Source organism: Corvus hawaiiensis, chromosome 25, assembly GCF_020740725.1.
Source record: "Corvus hawaiiensis isolate bCorHaw1 chromosome 25, bCorHaw1.pri.cur, whole genome shotgun sequence".
Taxonomy (NCBI): domain Eukaryota; kingdom Metazoa; phylum Chordata; class Aves; order Passeriformes; family Corvidae; genus Corvus; species Corvus hawaiiensis.
The window spans coordinates 3433720-3448319 of record NC_063237.1 but is presented as its reverse complement, the minus strand read 5'-3'; the positions used below and the strand labels follow the sequence as shown (position 1 = coordinate 3448319).

Sequence of the window (14600 nt, the reverse complement as noted above, 5' to 3'; positions counted from 1 at the left end):
GGGAAGGTTTGTAGCCTCGTCTGTGAAAGACTTGGCACCATGCAGTGAGCTGCGAGCAGAAATCCCTGAGAACAGGAGGAGGCATTTGGAAAATCCACAGCAGCACCTGGATCTGGGCTTCTCTGGGCACGAGGCACTGCCTCCTCTGGATCGTGCTCGCCTGCAGACTGTGCCAAAACCCTGCCAAGGAACTCCCTGGCTCAAACAGCTCCACTTTTCCCTCTGTTCCTAGGTCTGGCGTGGCCAGGAGTTCGCCAACTCCACCGCTCCCAGCAGAGCCTGTGGAATGTCCTGCTGTGGAGCAGCCTCTGGAGCTGCTCTGGAGCCATCCCCAGGACGTGGATGCTCAGTGTGTGTGCCCTGGGGTGCTGGCGAGTGTCTGACACGTTCTGCCCCAGCCACTTTCCCCCAATTCCCTCGGAGGAGCAGGCAGCAGGCTGGGGCAGGCTTGGCCCACAGACACCCCACCTTCAAGCGGTTTGTTTGCCACAAGCAGCGCGTGGACGTAGCCAGGAACCTCTGGGCTGGGTGGCCCAGGGCCAGCTGGGCCAGAAGGTGAGGTGGGGGGACGCAGCAGGAATGTGGGCTGGATACAGCTGACCTTGAGGACCACCCCCAGTACAGACCCTCACAGGCACATGCTTGCCACCTGTTTCAGCCAGCAGACGAGGGGCTAAGGCAGGAATTCTGGAGCTGAATGCAGGGTTTGTTCAAGAGGGGTCTGAAGACTCCCACCCACGTGAGGCTGAGGGTGCTGTCTCGCAGGCCCTGGCACAGGAATGCATCTCAGCCCATCACGTGCGATGCTGCGAGCGCAGCCCTGTTTAAAGCACAGCTCAAATGTGCTTTAAGGACTGCCGCAAGAAAAAGAAATGTGCAAATGAAACCACCAGCCGAAACAGCGTCTAGAGACAGCCCCAGCCAAGTCCCTCGAATGTCAGCAGCAGAAGGAGGGCTCAGGAACGGAGAACCCGGCTCAGTCTGTGCCGGCTCTGCTGGCACACACAGAGGATCTGCCTCAGGGACATGAGGAAAAGACATATGCTGAGAAGGGGAGGCCCAGCTTTATTTTACCAGCCTCTGCTCCCACCCGAGATGTGCTTTAAAGACTGCCTTGCAAAGTAGGAATTAAATCCAAAGGTGCCTATGCATCTTCCTCGTGCTGTCATCCCCTTATCAGTGATCTCCAGCCTGCTCTGAGCCAGAAGATGAAAGGATTGTAACACCACTTATCTTCCCACTTAAGAACATGCTTAAAAGCTTGCTCTTAAAGAGGAGGACACTCAAGCCTGGGGAAGCAGCTGTAAATTCTGCAAATTCTGCAAATGGGCTTCCTTGCATTTCTTTGAAGGAGCTACTGCTTCTCAGTGAGGGACACAGACACCAAGAGGAAACTCGGGAGGGAGGAAAGAGGGAAGCCTTTGGAGCCAAGAGAGTCTTTGCCTCATGTCCAGGACACGGAGCTGAGTGACAGATGTGAGACTCATGGCATGTGTGCCTCAGCAGTGACCGAGGATGAGCCAGGAATTGAAAAGCTCTTGGGAAATATGGAAGCAGCCAGAATTATGCCATATTTGTCACTCCAAATCCACACTCTCCTCGGGACTGCGCAGTGTCATGGCCAGCAAGGTTAGGGATCCCCTTGCAGAGCTGCTGCATCCAACCCTGCTCCAGGACTAAGCCTTGAGGCCAGGACCTCTCCCACACAGCCCCGTGTCTGAATTTGACCCTCATCTCCCCTCTTTGTAGAGCTGCTTGTAACCACGGTGAACCTGAGTCCAGCTTCCCTTTGTCATTTAATAGCTGAGTCAAACTGTCAAAACAGCCAAACAGGATCTGTTCCAAATATTTGCAGAAAGAGGAGGATCAAGGAGCCTGCAGCAGAACACCAGGAGCCTGCCCAGGCGGGGAGAACAATCCCTATTGTGTACCAACAGCGGGATGCTGGTGGGCGATGATCACGCCTTGGGACATGGGGAAAGAGCCCCCAGATCCTCCCATGCTCAGGAACAAACTGGAATCTGGAGTCCCCTCTGCCCCCTGGCAAAGCCCCAGCCCTGCAGCATGATCAGCCCTGATCGTGGCTCAGCTGTTGGCTCGGAGAACCCGAGGAACAGTTGGCAGGGGGAGAGGGGGGTACTGGGGTGCCTCAGGAACTGCTGCCAGCCCCAGCACGGACTTCAAAGGGCTCCTCTCGCCCTGCTGCGTGGGAGAGGACAGCTGTGTGTCGGCAAGGCCCACCAGAGCATTTCTGATGGCAGAAGAGAGGGGTTGGTACCTGGTGTAAACTCCTCTCCAGCACATGCGAGGCAGCTCTGGCAGGCAGAGCTCCGCGCTGCCCTGAGATTTATGGGATGCTGAAAACTGGCCAAAATGAGGGAAAACACCAGCTCCAGGAGGATGTTTACCAACTCAAACAGCCAGGTCTGCTTGAGGGAGAACCCACGAGGCTCGGGAGGCAATTACAAGGCACTCTGCCAGTTCAAAGGCAACTCCATCAGCTCTGAAGGAGATAAGCCATCGCCTCCCTGCGAAATCAGAGCAGCCCCATCCACGTACACTACGTGCAACCTCAGCAGAGCAGCTAAAAGCACAGAGGGAGGGAAACCAGCACCTCCTGTGCTGTAGGAGCCTCTAGATCAACAAGGAGATCCGTGGTGGGTGAAGCCAACCTGTTCCATGGCTCGTGTCTCCAATCCCGCCAGCAAAGCACAGAGCAATCACACTAACGGGGGGTGCATTACTCCTTCCACTTTGTTGGTATCTAAACACCTCAACAACCTCTTCCCCCAAGGCCTCCCACAGGCTGGGGAAGCCAGGGCTAGTCCAGAGGTCCAGAGCACAGAGCTGGGACTTCTTCCCCTTCCAAGATGCCCAGGCCCTCTCTCGCACAGAGCGGATGTTTTCCAGGCTCTAAAAATAACCATCTCCAAACAACGTGGTGGGTATAAAGAAATATTTATCTCCCAGCTTTTGCTGAAGATCAATACAGAAGAAAAATATTAAAGCAGAGATTTAAGTGTGTATTAAAAATAGCTGTTGGTAAGTTTCCTTTGAGGGGATAAAAGCTATTTCACAGAAGCAGCAAGAGCTGCAGGACTTTGCAACACCTTCCCTGCTGCGTGAGCTGCCGGAAATCATTCAGGAGAGTGTCAGCAGCCAGAGCCTCAGGAGGAAGTCCATTAGCAGGCAGCAATCTCCTTAATGGACCCTGGGGTACATGGGAAAAGCTGCTGTGGACACTGGGGCTCTTTCCAGCGCCGCGATTCACGCAGCCAGTTACCATCCCATACTCCCAGGAACGCTCCTCATCTTCATGGCAGCCTGACAGCACCATGAGTTCATCTTTCACGGAGCTTCCAGTGAGCGAGGGCACAAATTGGGACAGTGAGTTTTTGCTTTTTCTTTCTCTTTTTTTTTTTTGTCAGCCCCCAGCAAACAGCCGTGAACAGAAGCTGTTTGTAACAGCAGCAACATCCATCAAACCTCTGTTTTCCAAGGATAACATCCTGGCAAAACAAAAAATGCTGTCTCCATGGGTGATTTTGGGGCTGAAAGATCAAGCAGAGCCTTGTACATTTACACGCAGACAAAATCATTAAGTTCTCTGCTGTGCAGCCACCTCCACTCGAGGTCTGAGAGAACACACAGCCACCCCGGAGGGATGAGAAGTGGCAGGAACCTTTCCACTGGGAACAAAAAGCAGGACTGATGTGCAGAGCTCTGTTTCTCTGTTGAAAGGTAAGCCTGGCTCTCAAAAGAGCTCTCCTCCATGACCTTGCTTGCCAGCCTTATTCCATGTCGTTAATGAAACACAACTCCCAACCTCCTTTGGATATGTGAGGTTTTATGGGCTCCTTCAGCAACCACTGAACCAACCTCATGGTTGTACATCCTGAGATGTACTGGGCAAGAGTGTCAAAAATGGCAGCTTAATTAGATGTCTCAAGGGGAGTGAGCAGGGAAGTCTGGTGCTTTCAACAGACCTGAAATTTTAGAAGTATTTCACTCCCACCCTTCAAAACAGAGCCCAAAAGTGTCCTAATTTACATCCTCTCTGTCAAACACTGGCCACTTATGTAAGAAATTGCCCAAAGTTTATTAAGGCAGGGATTTTCAGAAGAGGTCACGGGCATTAGAAACCCAGCCTAGTAATAGGAACAAATCCCCTTAGATTTCAGTGGATTTCTCCAGCTCAGCAGAAAATCTTACCTAGGCCACCAAAATATATTTTTAATAGCGTGATTAAAAATCGTGAAATACTGCTGAACATGGACCACTGCTGCCTTTTAGCCACATGCCAAAGATACAGTAAGTCCCTGGCACGCTGCAGTTTTAGAGCTCAGTGTCTTCAAACGAGCCAGCTGTGCCCAAACGAATTAGGAGGACTCTTAAAAACCCCACTGATCTCACATTTGTGTTGTAATAATCAGGTACATTGAAGGGAGTAGGTTCGAGCGTGTTCTGGCTTTAACTCTGAAATCCCTGGGATTTATGACTTAAAAAAAAAAAAAAAAAAAAGAAAATCTTGAGCATTATCTGAACACAATTTAATTTCATCTACTTCATCTACTGGTGCTCTGAAAAACCTTCATTTCCCCTTGTGACTGAGTCTTAAACCCTGTGCTCCAGCCAATGAGGGGCACCACAGAACCCAATACCTGGGATTATTTATGCCGACAAGCAATTCTTGCATGACAGAACGATTCCCATTAATTTTTCAAGCTTATCTGAAGTACCTGTGGGCTGTCAGGTTACAACACGTATGTGACTTAGTTTCTTTCTGATTAGTCAGTGCCAGCCCAGAGCTGACTGGACTCTCATCTGACAGGTCTCAGCATTTTACAGGTGAGTTCATGGGAACCTGACCCAACTGCGCTCTCAGGAGCTGGAGAAATTTCTGAGATATTTGGGTTTTTTTTTTTTTTTTTTGGGGGGGGGGGGGTTGTTTTGTTTTGGTTTGGGGTTTTTTTTTTGTCAACTCCCATTTATAAATTTTGCTCCTGCCTCTGCTGCTCTTTCTCCTGCCTGTTTTCTGGTTTGGAACATGCACCTAAAGCAATTTCCTCCAATCCCCAACGCAGCAGAGAAGCGCCTTTGACAAGACACTGAGGAACTGCAGAGGAACTCCCTCTCCAAACCTCACTTTTTGCATGTTGGGGTTTTATTCTAAGACATTTGAAGGCCTGGCTGAGGATGCTGCTCTGAAGAACAGGACTCCAGCTCCGTTTGCAGCTGTCTTGGTGCTGCCCTCCCTGTGCTGGACAGCTGAAGTCCTGCCCAGGAGTCACACAAAGCTTCCTTAGAGTGGCAGCAAGGCCATCAAAGTGACACCAGGACCTCAGCTGGCTGTGCCTGAGCAGGAAACATCTTTAAAATACACCTCTCTCAACGTTTATCCCCCAAGGAAGCTGCCTGACCTCTGAAATGAGAAGCAGGAGTTTGTGAGGAGTTGATTATCCCTGAGACCAGTGTTCTGCTGAAGCCCACGGGATGGAGTCCATGAACTCCTCACTGTCCTGTTCCTCACAGGTATATTTTGGTAAGTCCCCACAGAAAAAAAAGAATTGAAACTCTCCAAACAACACCCCTCCCCTCAGGTTATTCCTGTGGATGTTGGTGCTCTGAAGGGTCACAAGCAAACAGAGACCTGAGCCTTCCAGCCAAAAATAAGTCCAGTTTTTATGTTATTATTTATTCTTCTGAAAGTGAAACCTCTGGTTTCCAGCAGGGAGTTGGAGCACTGTGACCCAGCAGGTATTTCCTCTGCCCCAAGCACAGCTGTTGCCAGAACTGCACCCAAACAGCAATCCAGGCCCTCTGGGGGAAATTTCAGGCTGTGTCCAGAACATTCATTAGTGCAATTAAAGCCATTAGCTGGTTCTGAGGCCATGTCCTGACTCAGCCAGGGACTGGGGTTTGTTGCACACACCCTTAACTCCTCCACCACACAGAACTGATGTGCTGTTTGAGCTGGGTTTTGATCCTGCCTCATAAAAACACGATACTCCCTGGGGGTTCTGAGGGAAGGCAACCAGCCCTTATCAATCGGGAGAAGATGCTGCAGTTCAAATTCCAGTCGATACAGAAGCCAGATTGAGAATGTAATTATCCTAATTAATTTTATATCGGGAACTCATCTCTTTTCACATAAACAGCAGTTTCCAAGCAGGCCACCAGCTCCTTTTGCACAGAGCAGTGGTTTTATCTCGTTGAGGGGAATGTTGGCAACACAAGCTCGTGTTGTGCAGACAAGGACTCTTGAGGACTCAGGATCCTGCTGGCCTGTGGAAATCTTTGCCTTTGCTAACTCCCTCCCACCACTTCAGGCTGGCTCCGTAAGGAGTTCACGAACCTTCTCGGGATCATCAGGGCTTGATGCAATCAACTGTGAAGCATTAGCTCTAAATATACAACTGGGAGGCCAGTTCTGCTTCAACACACAAACACTCATGGCAGAGGACGAGCAAGCAGCCAGCCCAATTTGCAAGAGAAACTGAACTAATAATCCAAGCATGCTGCAAGGAAAGCAGGAGCGAGTGGGGGCTGATCGTTGCTTTGCCCTTTGGAGATGGCTAAAGTTAGGGGCAAACTGACAGGAGGCCACCCACAGCTTTTGTCCTTGTTTGTGGAGATAAATGCAGCAGCTCATTCCGCTTTATTTACTTGTTTAGGTGATTTTTTGGCAACTCCAAGCGTGTCCCTGGTGCAAATCCTCAGTGTGTGGACAGATAATTGAAAAACAACTGCAGCAGGCCAAGAGACCCAGAATTCAACTTGTACAGGGAAAATAAACACTGAAAGAACCCAAGTTCACAAAGCAGAGCAACATCTCAGTCCACAGACTAAAGCAAACACATTTTACTCTTTGAATCTCCTCCTGTTTCAGCAACCAAGAAATTCTCAGAAGTATTCGGGGCAAGAGGGAATGTGCTGGTGTCGCGTTCTTTGTCAACAGCTGTAAAGGAGATGTGCATCCAACCACTCTTTGGTGGCGATGCCAGATCCTGCTTACCCAAAAAGGAACACCAAGCCCTTCCTAGGAATTTTTTGGAAGATGTTATTAAGCATCTGATTTTGGCAGGGCTCTCAAAGCTGTTTGTCCCGGTTTTTTATTGCCTGTTGAAAAGAAAGCGATACTGCAAATACTTCCCACCAGAAAATACCAACAAGCAACTTATCATCACTGCAAGAGAGTCAACATTTCCACCGAGTGGTTTTTGGCACTGACAGCTGACTCACAACAGTTGTTGGTGGCTGGGACAGATGGACTTCATATATTAAAAGAAAAAAAAAAAAAAGGAAATTAGAACTTCTACTCCATAGATTTTAAAAAGCCTTTTGCGAAATCCAACCTATTACCAAGCCCTCAGAATTAAATCAAAAAGGAGATTTGAATGTAATGAGCTTTAAAACTGAAATGTGCCTGGGACTTGCCCGTATCTCCCCATCAAGGACTGCAAGCTATCAGCATGCTCTATTTTCAACAGGAAATACTCGAGAGTTTTGGGAGCGTCTCCACAGCTCTGCTCTCAGCCCAGCACGTGAAATCCTCTAAAATCCAAACATTTGTTTCCACGGGGAAGCTGGCAAGGAGAGACCTCGAGGCAGAACTGATGTCAGTCGTAAGCCTCACTCTCCATCAGTGCCGCCAAGAGCTTCCACTGCTTTAATTATGACCATGGCATTTCCCTGATGTGCAGAATCTTTAGATGCTTTTGGTGCCTAGAGCTGGGAATGCACTGAATGCTCCATGCTTCACTGGCTCCCGTTTCCTGGCAATGTTTTAAGGCCACGATCAAGAACAGGGGCTGTTCTGGCAGTAACACACAGCAGGAGGCAACCCTAGCTCACAGCACTTGGGAGTCAAAGCAGCACCTTGGAGTCTAGAGCAGGTCAGACCTTGGGATCTCAGCATCTTGTGAGCTTTGTCTCCTTCTTTTCATGCCTTTTTGTTTCTTCTCCCCCAAGTAATCGGTTGGCATAAACACATCCTTCCAGTCACACTCCCATCCCACTATCCAGCACCAGCCCTGCAGGCTTCAGTACAAGTCTAATTTTAAGTACTGCTGACAGCACAGCCCTATTTTAGTGGGGTGCCCCCAGTCCCTCAAGTCAGGCGTGGTGGAAGAAACCTTTTTGTTCTCAACCTCACTCTGCCCAATCTTCTGGGCTTATGACCCCACATTTAAACACTACTGGAAATCAACCCAGGATGAGGCACTTTTTAAATTTAATGGAAAGCAAAGCCTGGTGCCACTTGGGTTCACTCACCAGGTGAATGTTCTCAGGCAGGGGTGTGAAACCAGTGGTGTTTGGCTGCTTTTAGCAACTATTGTCTGTCTGAAGAAAGGCAGAAATATCTGGAGTTTGTTTCCAGTCTCCCTATCTTTTAGGCCAGGTTCAACAGGACACTCAGGCTCTGCTCAAGTAACACAGGAAGGAAATGAGGCACCTTTCTACCCTGCAGCCCCGCTGTGAGGGAAAGTCGTGTTAAGTCTGTGGTTTTTCCCATTCGAAGGGAGCAGCTGAATCCAGAGTTAGCACCGGGCAGACCGTGTGATGCTCCGGGATCAGGCACTCCCCATTTCTCCTGCTGAAGCTGTTTCTGCTCCAAACCGCAGCAAAGCAAGCGAACACCAGAGCCTGGAGCGCGTGACAACCCTCTCCTCGTTGGGAATGAGTGTCAGAGTCATCTTCGCACCCCTCCGCTGACTGATTGGGTAAAGAGCGCCCAAATCTCACTTTCTTTGAGGCCCAAAGCGACTCTGCAAGTTCTCTGGAGTCACTGGAGGATTGTTTTTTGTCCTTAGATAAACTGTTTGAAATATTTCCATTCACTTCAGCCTCGAGTTGACCCAAAACAGTGACTGGTGAGTGTGTACATGCTCAGCCCGTGTATTTTGGTACTCAGCTGTAGGCTGGTTGTCAGCCTAACCCCACTCCACCCCGTCTTCTCCTCCTGCCATCTGGGCGGAGGGGGGAGGACAACGCGAGCCCACCGGCTGCTGTCCCCCTCCTCATCCCCCCAGCTATTAATAGCCAGACAACAAATGAGCCCAAATTCATTCCTGAGCGGAATTAGCAAATGTTTTTGCAATTAAAACTGCAAACATTCATGCGGGGCCCCCCGAACAATAGGCGCCTGTGCCTGGTCTTGAATAGGCACTAGTGTCCGCCCTGCCTGCCTGCCGAGCCTGCACATTCCTGGCACCCTCAGCCCTGGACCCGCTCCTTGCTGAGCTGGGTTTTGGGATGTTTCCCCCGGTCCTGTGCGTGTGTGTGCGTCCCACGCTCCCGGCAGCATCACGCTCCCAGCAGGTCCTTCTTGCCGGCTGGCCCTGGACCCGTGTGCTGTCCCGTCCCCCGTCCCGGCGGCTCCCACGCTGTCTCCGCATCCCCCCGCGCTCGGGCCAGCGCATCCCTCCCTCCCTTCCCCGTGGCGAGGATCGGGGCAGCGCATCCCTGTCGGGGCACGGGCAGGGATAGCGCATCCCTGCCCTTCCCGGGATCGCGACTAGGGCAGCGCATCCTTCCTCCCTCCCTGCCCCGGGATCCCAACCGGCCAGCGCATCTCCCCCTTTCCCTGGGATCGCAACCGGGGCAGCGCATCCCTGCTCCCTCTCGCAGTCCAGGATCGGGACAGGGGCAGCGCATCCCTCCTCCCTCTCTCACTCCGCGATCGGGACGGCAGCAGCGCATCCCTCCTCCCTCTCTCACTCCGCGATCGGGACGGCAGCAGCGCATCCCGCTCCCCGGGGCGCGGGGCCGGCGGCGGGCGGTGCCGGGCGGTGCGGGCGGTGCCGGCCGGTACTCACCGAGCAGGGGCAGGAGCAGGGGCAGGAGCAGGAGCCGGAGCAGCTCCGGCCGCCGCAGCGCCATGATGGGGTGTGCGGAGCCGAGCCGAGCCTGCGCACTGCCCGGGCGGCGCCGGCCCGGGGGCGGGGGTGCTGCCGAGCCCGGTCCCGGCTCCGCGGGGGCACCGGCCGGGGGCGGGCCCGGCGGGCAAGGGAGGGGAGGGGGAACGCACCGAACCCCCGGGCAGGGCGCGCCCTGGGCCCGCCGAGTGGGAGAGAGGATGGTCCCGGCGGTGGGACCCCCGCGAATAGCGAGAGGGGATGGTCCCGGCAGTGGGACCCCCGCGAATAGCGAGAGGGGATGGTCCCGGCGGTGGGACCCCCGCGAATGGCGAGAGGGGATGGTCCCGGCAGTGGGACTCCGGCGGATGGACAGAGAGGATGATGCTGGGGGTGAGACCCCCGCGGTGGGGGAGAGCCGATGATCCCGGCCGTGGCATGCACGGACTGTGGGGAAGGGGGCCGGTCCTGCCCGTGGGACCCCCGCGAATGGGGAGAAGGGACGGTCCCGGCAGTGGGACCCCCGCGGGTGGGGAGAGGGATGCGGAGAGGTGCCGGTCCCAACTGCTGGTTAAGCCCTGTGGAGAGAAGGAAACTCACGCCGAGTCTGGCTCTGGGAGGACTTTAAGTGTTTTTGAACCAGAATATTAGCAACATTTTGGTTATAAAACCCATCCAAGTTTTGCTCCAAAGTAGGTATTTAACAAGAACCCCTAAAAAGAGCGATTTCTCTGAGAATTTTCCCTAAAAAGCCAATTCACATCGGTCTGAATTTCACTATAAACTTGTAACAAAGTGAGCAAGAAACACAAACAAGCAGCCGCGCAGAAAGTGCTGCTCTTGAGGAACTTCCTGAGTCACAAAATCGCAGACTGGTTTGGGTTGGGAGGGACCATAAAGATCATTTCGTTCCAACCCGCTGCCATGGGCAGCGACACCTTCCCCCAGCTCTTGTGCTGGACCAAATCCTTTCTGACACAACCAGATGTTTGATTTAGAGATTCTGCCCTGAAAAATGTGCTCTTTGCACAAAGAGCATCCTGAGCTACTGTGTGGTCCTCAAAAGCGCCCCAGGACCTTTTTCTTTGATTAACAGAAAGCAACAAAAATTATCAGCGTGGGACAGTGGCCCCGAATTGAGCAAGTTCTGTGTTAATGCTGGCTCTTGCGTCACTGCCAGCAGAGTCTGATGAGGATGTAATTAAGAAGCTGTTGAAGATCAAGCAGCTGGAATGAAAGCCAGAGCTCTCCTCTGCTCTGTAAACCAGCTCAGCAGAGCTGGCAGAAGTTAAGGGATGTAAAAATGTATTTAACTTGATAACGTAGCAGATCTAGCTCGAGATGCTAATGAGTAGATTTAAAGGGCTGATCTGAGCCCAGCGAAATTAATACAGGGAGTCTCATCAATTCTAATGGCCAGACGGGACATTTCCCTGAGGATGAAGGGGAAGGAATCGCCTAATAAGGCTATATTCCTTAAAACCTGGCTCTGGCAGTCTTTGGGCTGGGTCCCTGTTGAGTAAGGAATCATTTTAACACAGTCCATTTGGGCTGCTCTGACAGGAGAAGTAAAATGTGATGACAGCGAATATAAACAGCAATAAAGTGCAATCACTGAAGTGTCAGGATCCTCTTTAGCTTCCAGCAGCAGCTTGATCAGGGCAGAGAGGAGATGAGACAGAAGAGACAAAGAAGGATGGGAGGTCTCTAGCTGGACTGCAGAAAAAAAGGAAATTATTTCAGTTTGGATGGTGCTTGGGGCAACCTGGTCTGGTGGAAGGTGTCCCTGCCTGTGGCAGGGGGTGGAACTGGATGATCTTTGAGGCCCCTTCCAACCCAAACCAGTCTGTGCTGCTGTGACGGGGGGTGAGCCATGCTGGGACAGCCACAGGACAACTGTGCTGAGGTGTGCTGGCTCCCCCAGGCCATCTGGGCCACTCGAGGGGGAGCTGGATCTGCTCTGAGGAGCTCTCCTAAGCCTTGATTTCCCTCTCCAGGCTGCTGGAGCTCAGCCTAGGCTGCCCTGAGAGTGTGTCTGTGAATAATCAGTGCAGGCAGAGGCTGGCTTTGGAGTCAACTAGCAGAGCCGATATAACCTTCATGGATAACACCAGGGCGTGACACCTCGAGCATCATCTCGGATACCCATCCTGCACCGGAGGGATGTGCCAATTGCTTGTCTCAGGCTGATAAAACCGGTGCCAGCTCTCCTCTTTGTGCTGCCTCCATGGTTTCATTGCAGCCAGATCCTGTCTTTTCAGCTGCCATCGCCTCCCAGGAGCCCTTTGAAACATGAAACTCAACAAGCTTGAGGAGTACAATAAATATTATACAGGAATTGTAGCGCCCATCAACCCAGGATGGCAAAGCACTGCTGTGTAAAACATTGATTTCCACACAGAGATGGAGCTCCCTTTTCCTTATTCAATGTTGAAACAGGTAACTAGAATAAAATACGTGCTAAGGGCAGCCCTATGTGGCACAGGGATGTACTCAGGCATGAGGAGGGACCTCTTCCTGTGATTTCTTTGATCTCTGAAGGGTTCTCCAATCCGTGCTCCAAACAAGAAGACGAATCTGTAGGATGATAGGGAGGGGGCACAGGCCCTGCCAGGGAGCCTTCCTGAGCTCCAGGACAGCCTGTGGTGGGGAGTGATGGAGAACAAAATGAGAGATAAGGAGTGGAGCCTCACTCCTGGCACTTGTAAGAACAGAGAGAAGGTGACCAAGGACTAGACTGGAAAAAAAACCCCTAGGGATTTCCGAAGGTTGTATGGAGCGTGTTGTACATCAGGTGTTTGGCATCTGAAGGCGACTCAGAGAAAATGGATCCTTCTGATGCTTGCAGTGCCTGGAGGCCCAAACTGAGTTTCAAGCCCTGCTGAGAAGAAGCTGCTCAGACCTGTAATAACAGGCTGTGCCTGTCATGATGGGTTTTCAGTAGCAGGCCACATGGCAGGCAGGAATGTGATTATCCGAGGCACCGGGGCTCCCGGGACTCTGCCAGCGAGCTGTGCCGTACCTCGCGTGCGGAGGAGCAGCCCGGCTGAGCCCTCAGGGCTGTCCATCTGGACCCTTCCCAGCCAGCAGGTTCGCTCCAGACCTCTCTAACTCTGATGCTGTGATTGTGGCAGGCCACTGCGGGCCTGGGAAGAGGGAGGTCCTGGCAGACAGCTCCACCAGAGAGAGGGTTTGGCTGCTCTCAGAGGTGGGAGCTGGTTGTGCTGCCCAGGTGGGAGGGGCAGAACTGGGAGGAATCTGCTCTGTTAAAGAAAAAACTTTACACAGAAGAGGAGGGTTCTGGGCCACTGTGTTTTCTCAGGGGGAAATACCAGCAGATGTGATTTTGTTGGATGATCTGAAGTGTCTCTAGAGCCACCTTTGTGTGTGGCAGATGGAAGGTCACGGGTGATGTGGGCAGCTGGGGACAGAATGGCCACCAGAGAGGAAAAGTCTCCCCAGAGCTGCACTGGGGTGAGCAGGAGCTGTATCCCACCCTTGGCTGAACAGGCCTGGTTCCCCTTGGTGAGACAGGACCTCTCAATCTGACTGGGTAGGACGTTTGGAAGCAAAGTCCTGCCTTGTCTTCGAGGGTTTGTAGGGTCACTTTAGCCTCTGCAGGTATGCGTTTATGCACATCACTCCTGATCTCAGGAACCCTTTACCCCAGATCATTCTCAGCAGCTCTGGGAGGAGATGAAGGTGTCTGGCCTGTGTCCATCCCTCTTCCACACCACTCCTGCTGCTTGGGCAGCTTTTTACGGACAGCCTCGTGCTACAGTGCCTCTCACTCCTAGCTGAAGACAGCATCTCTTTTTTTGTCTTCTGGAGTCTAGACAAGCTGTTGATTCCCTGGTGTCACAGACCATGACCCCACTCCTACACCAGTCCCATCATTTCCCCCTGGTTCATTGCTCAGGCATATGCTCATCTATTTTGAATCATTTGTATGTGTGAGGCTGAGTGGCTCCTAATCTTGTCTCCCTCCTGGGGCGTCAGTCACACTGGCATGTGCCTTTTCCCTGTCTGCCTCCCTCTCTTTATGGACTATGGGTATTTTTAACTCTACCCTCTAATTAGAGGCAGTTTTCTCGGGATATTTTGTGCGCAAGGGCTCTCACGTCTGTGGTCAGCAGGGCAGGCAGTGAGCACTGGGGACTGGCCATGCATGGAAACCTTCCTGCTAAATAAACACGGCCCCAGCAGCACAGCCTGGGATGTGGGGAATGCATTCCTCGGGTGCTGCCTGCAGCAGCGTGCTGGGGTGACAGCTACGCAGAGGAGCCAGCAAACCCCCTGAGAGAGGGCCACGGCTGCCTCCTCGTCCTGCAGCACAGCGCGGTGCCTGCTCAGAGCTCCCTGCAGCTGCCTCCAAGCTGCACGCTCAGTGCTCCTGGCCTGAGGCAGCCACATGCCTGGGGACATCCCCGAGCTGAGCTCCCTTACCCCGTGCTGGTCCAGGCATGGAGAAGACAGCGATGCTAATTAGAGGTGGCCTTGAACCAGGTGTCCCCAGCCTTGTCTCCTTGTCCTTCCAGCACCCAGCAGCGCTGCCTGCCTGGCTCCAGCACCCTCCGGAGCCCCAGCCTGCTGGAAGCTGCGATCCCCCGGCGCAGAGGTGCGAGGCAGCCGTGGCGTGTGGCTGCTGTGAGCGGGGCTTTCCTCTCCCTGCCGAGCAAACAGCATCTGGCTGGCCCAGGGCAGCCCCCGGGCAGCCTGTGGCGTGGTGCACATCTCCTGTTC

At 52.7% G+C, this 14600-nt stretch overlaps 1 protein-coding gene across 2 annotated transcripts in view; it reads right to left on the bottom strand.

The window, feature by feature from the left end:
* Positions 1–9927, bottom strand: part of JAM3 (junctional adhesion molecule 3) — a 31644-nt gene extending 21717 nt beyond the window's left edge. The window contains exon 1 of one of the 2 annotated variants that reach the window (XM_048328617.1): positions 9832–9927. In XM_048328617.1, coding sequence (XP_048184574.1) covers positions 9832–9882 — 51 coding nt within the window. In that variant the 5' untranslated portion in view covers positions 9883–9927. Of the gene's footprint in view, positions 1–9818 lie in introns of both variants that reach the window. The other variant, XM_048328616.1, reaches the window with a different exon arrangement.
* Between the last annotated feature and the right edge of the window lie 4673 nt (positions 9928–14600).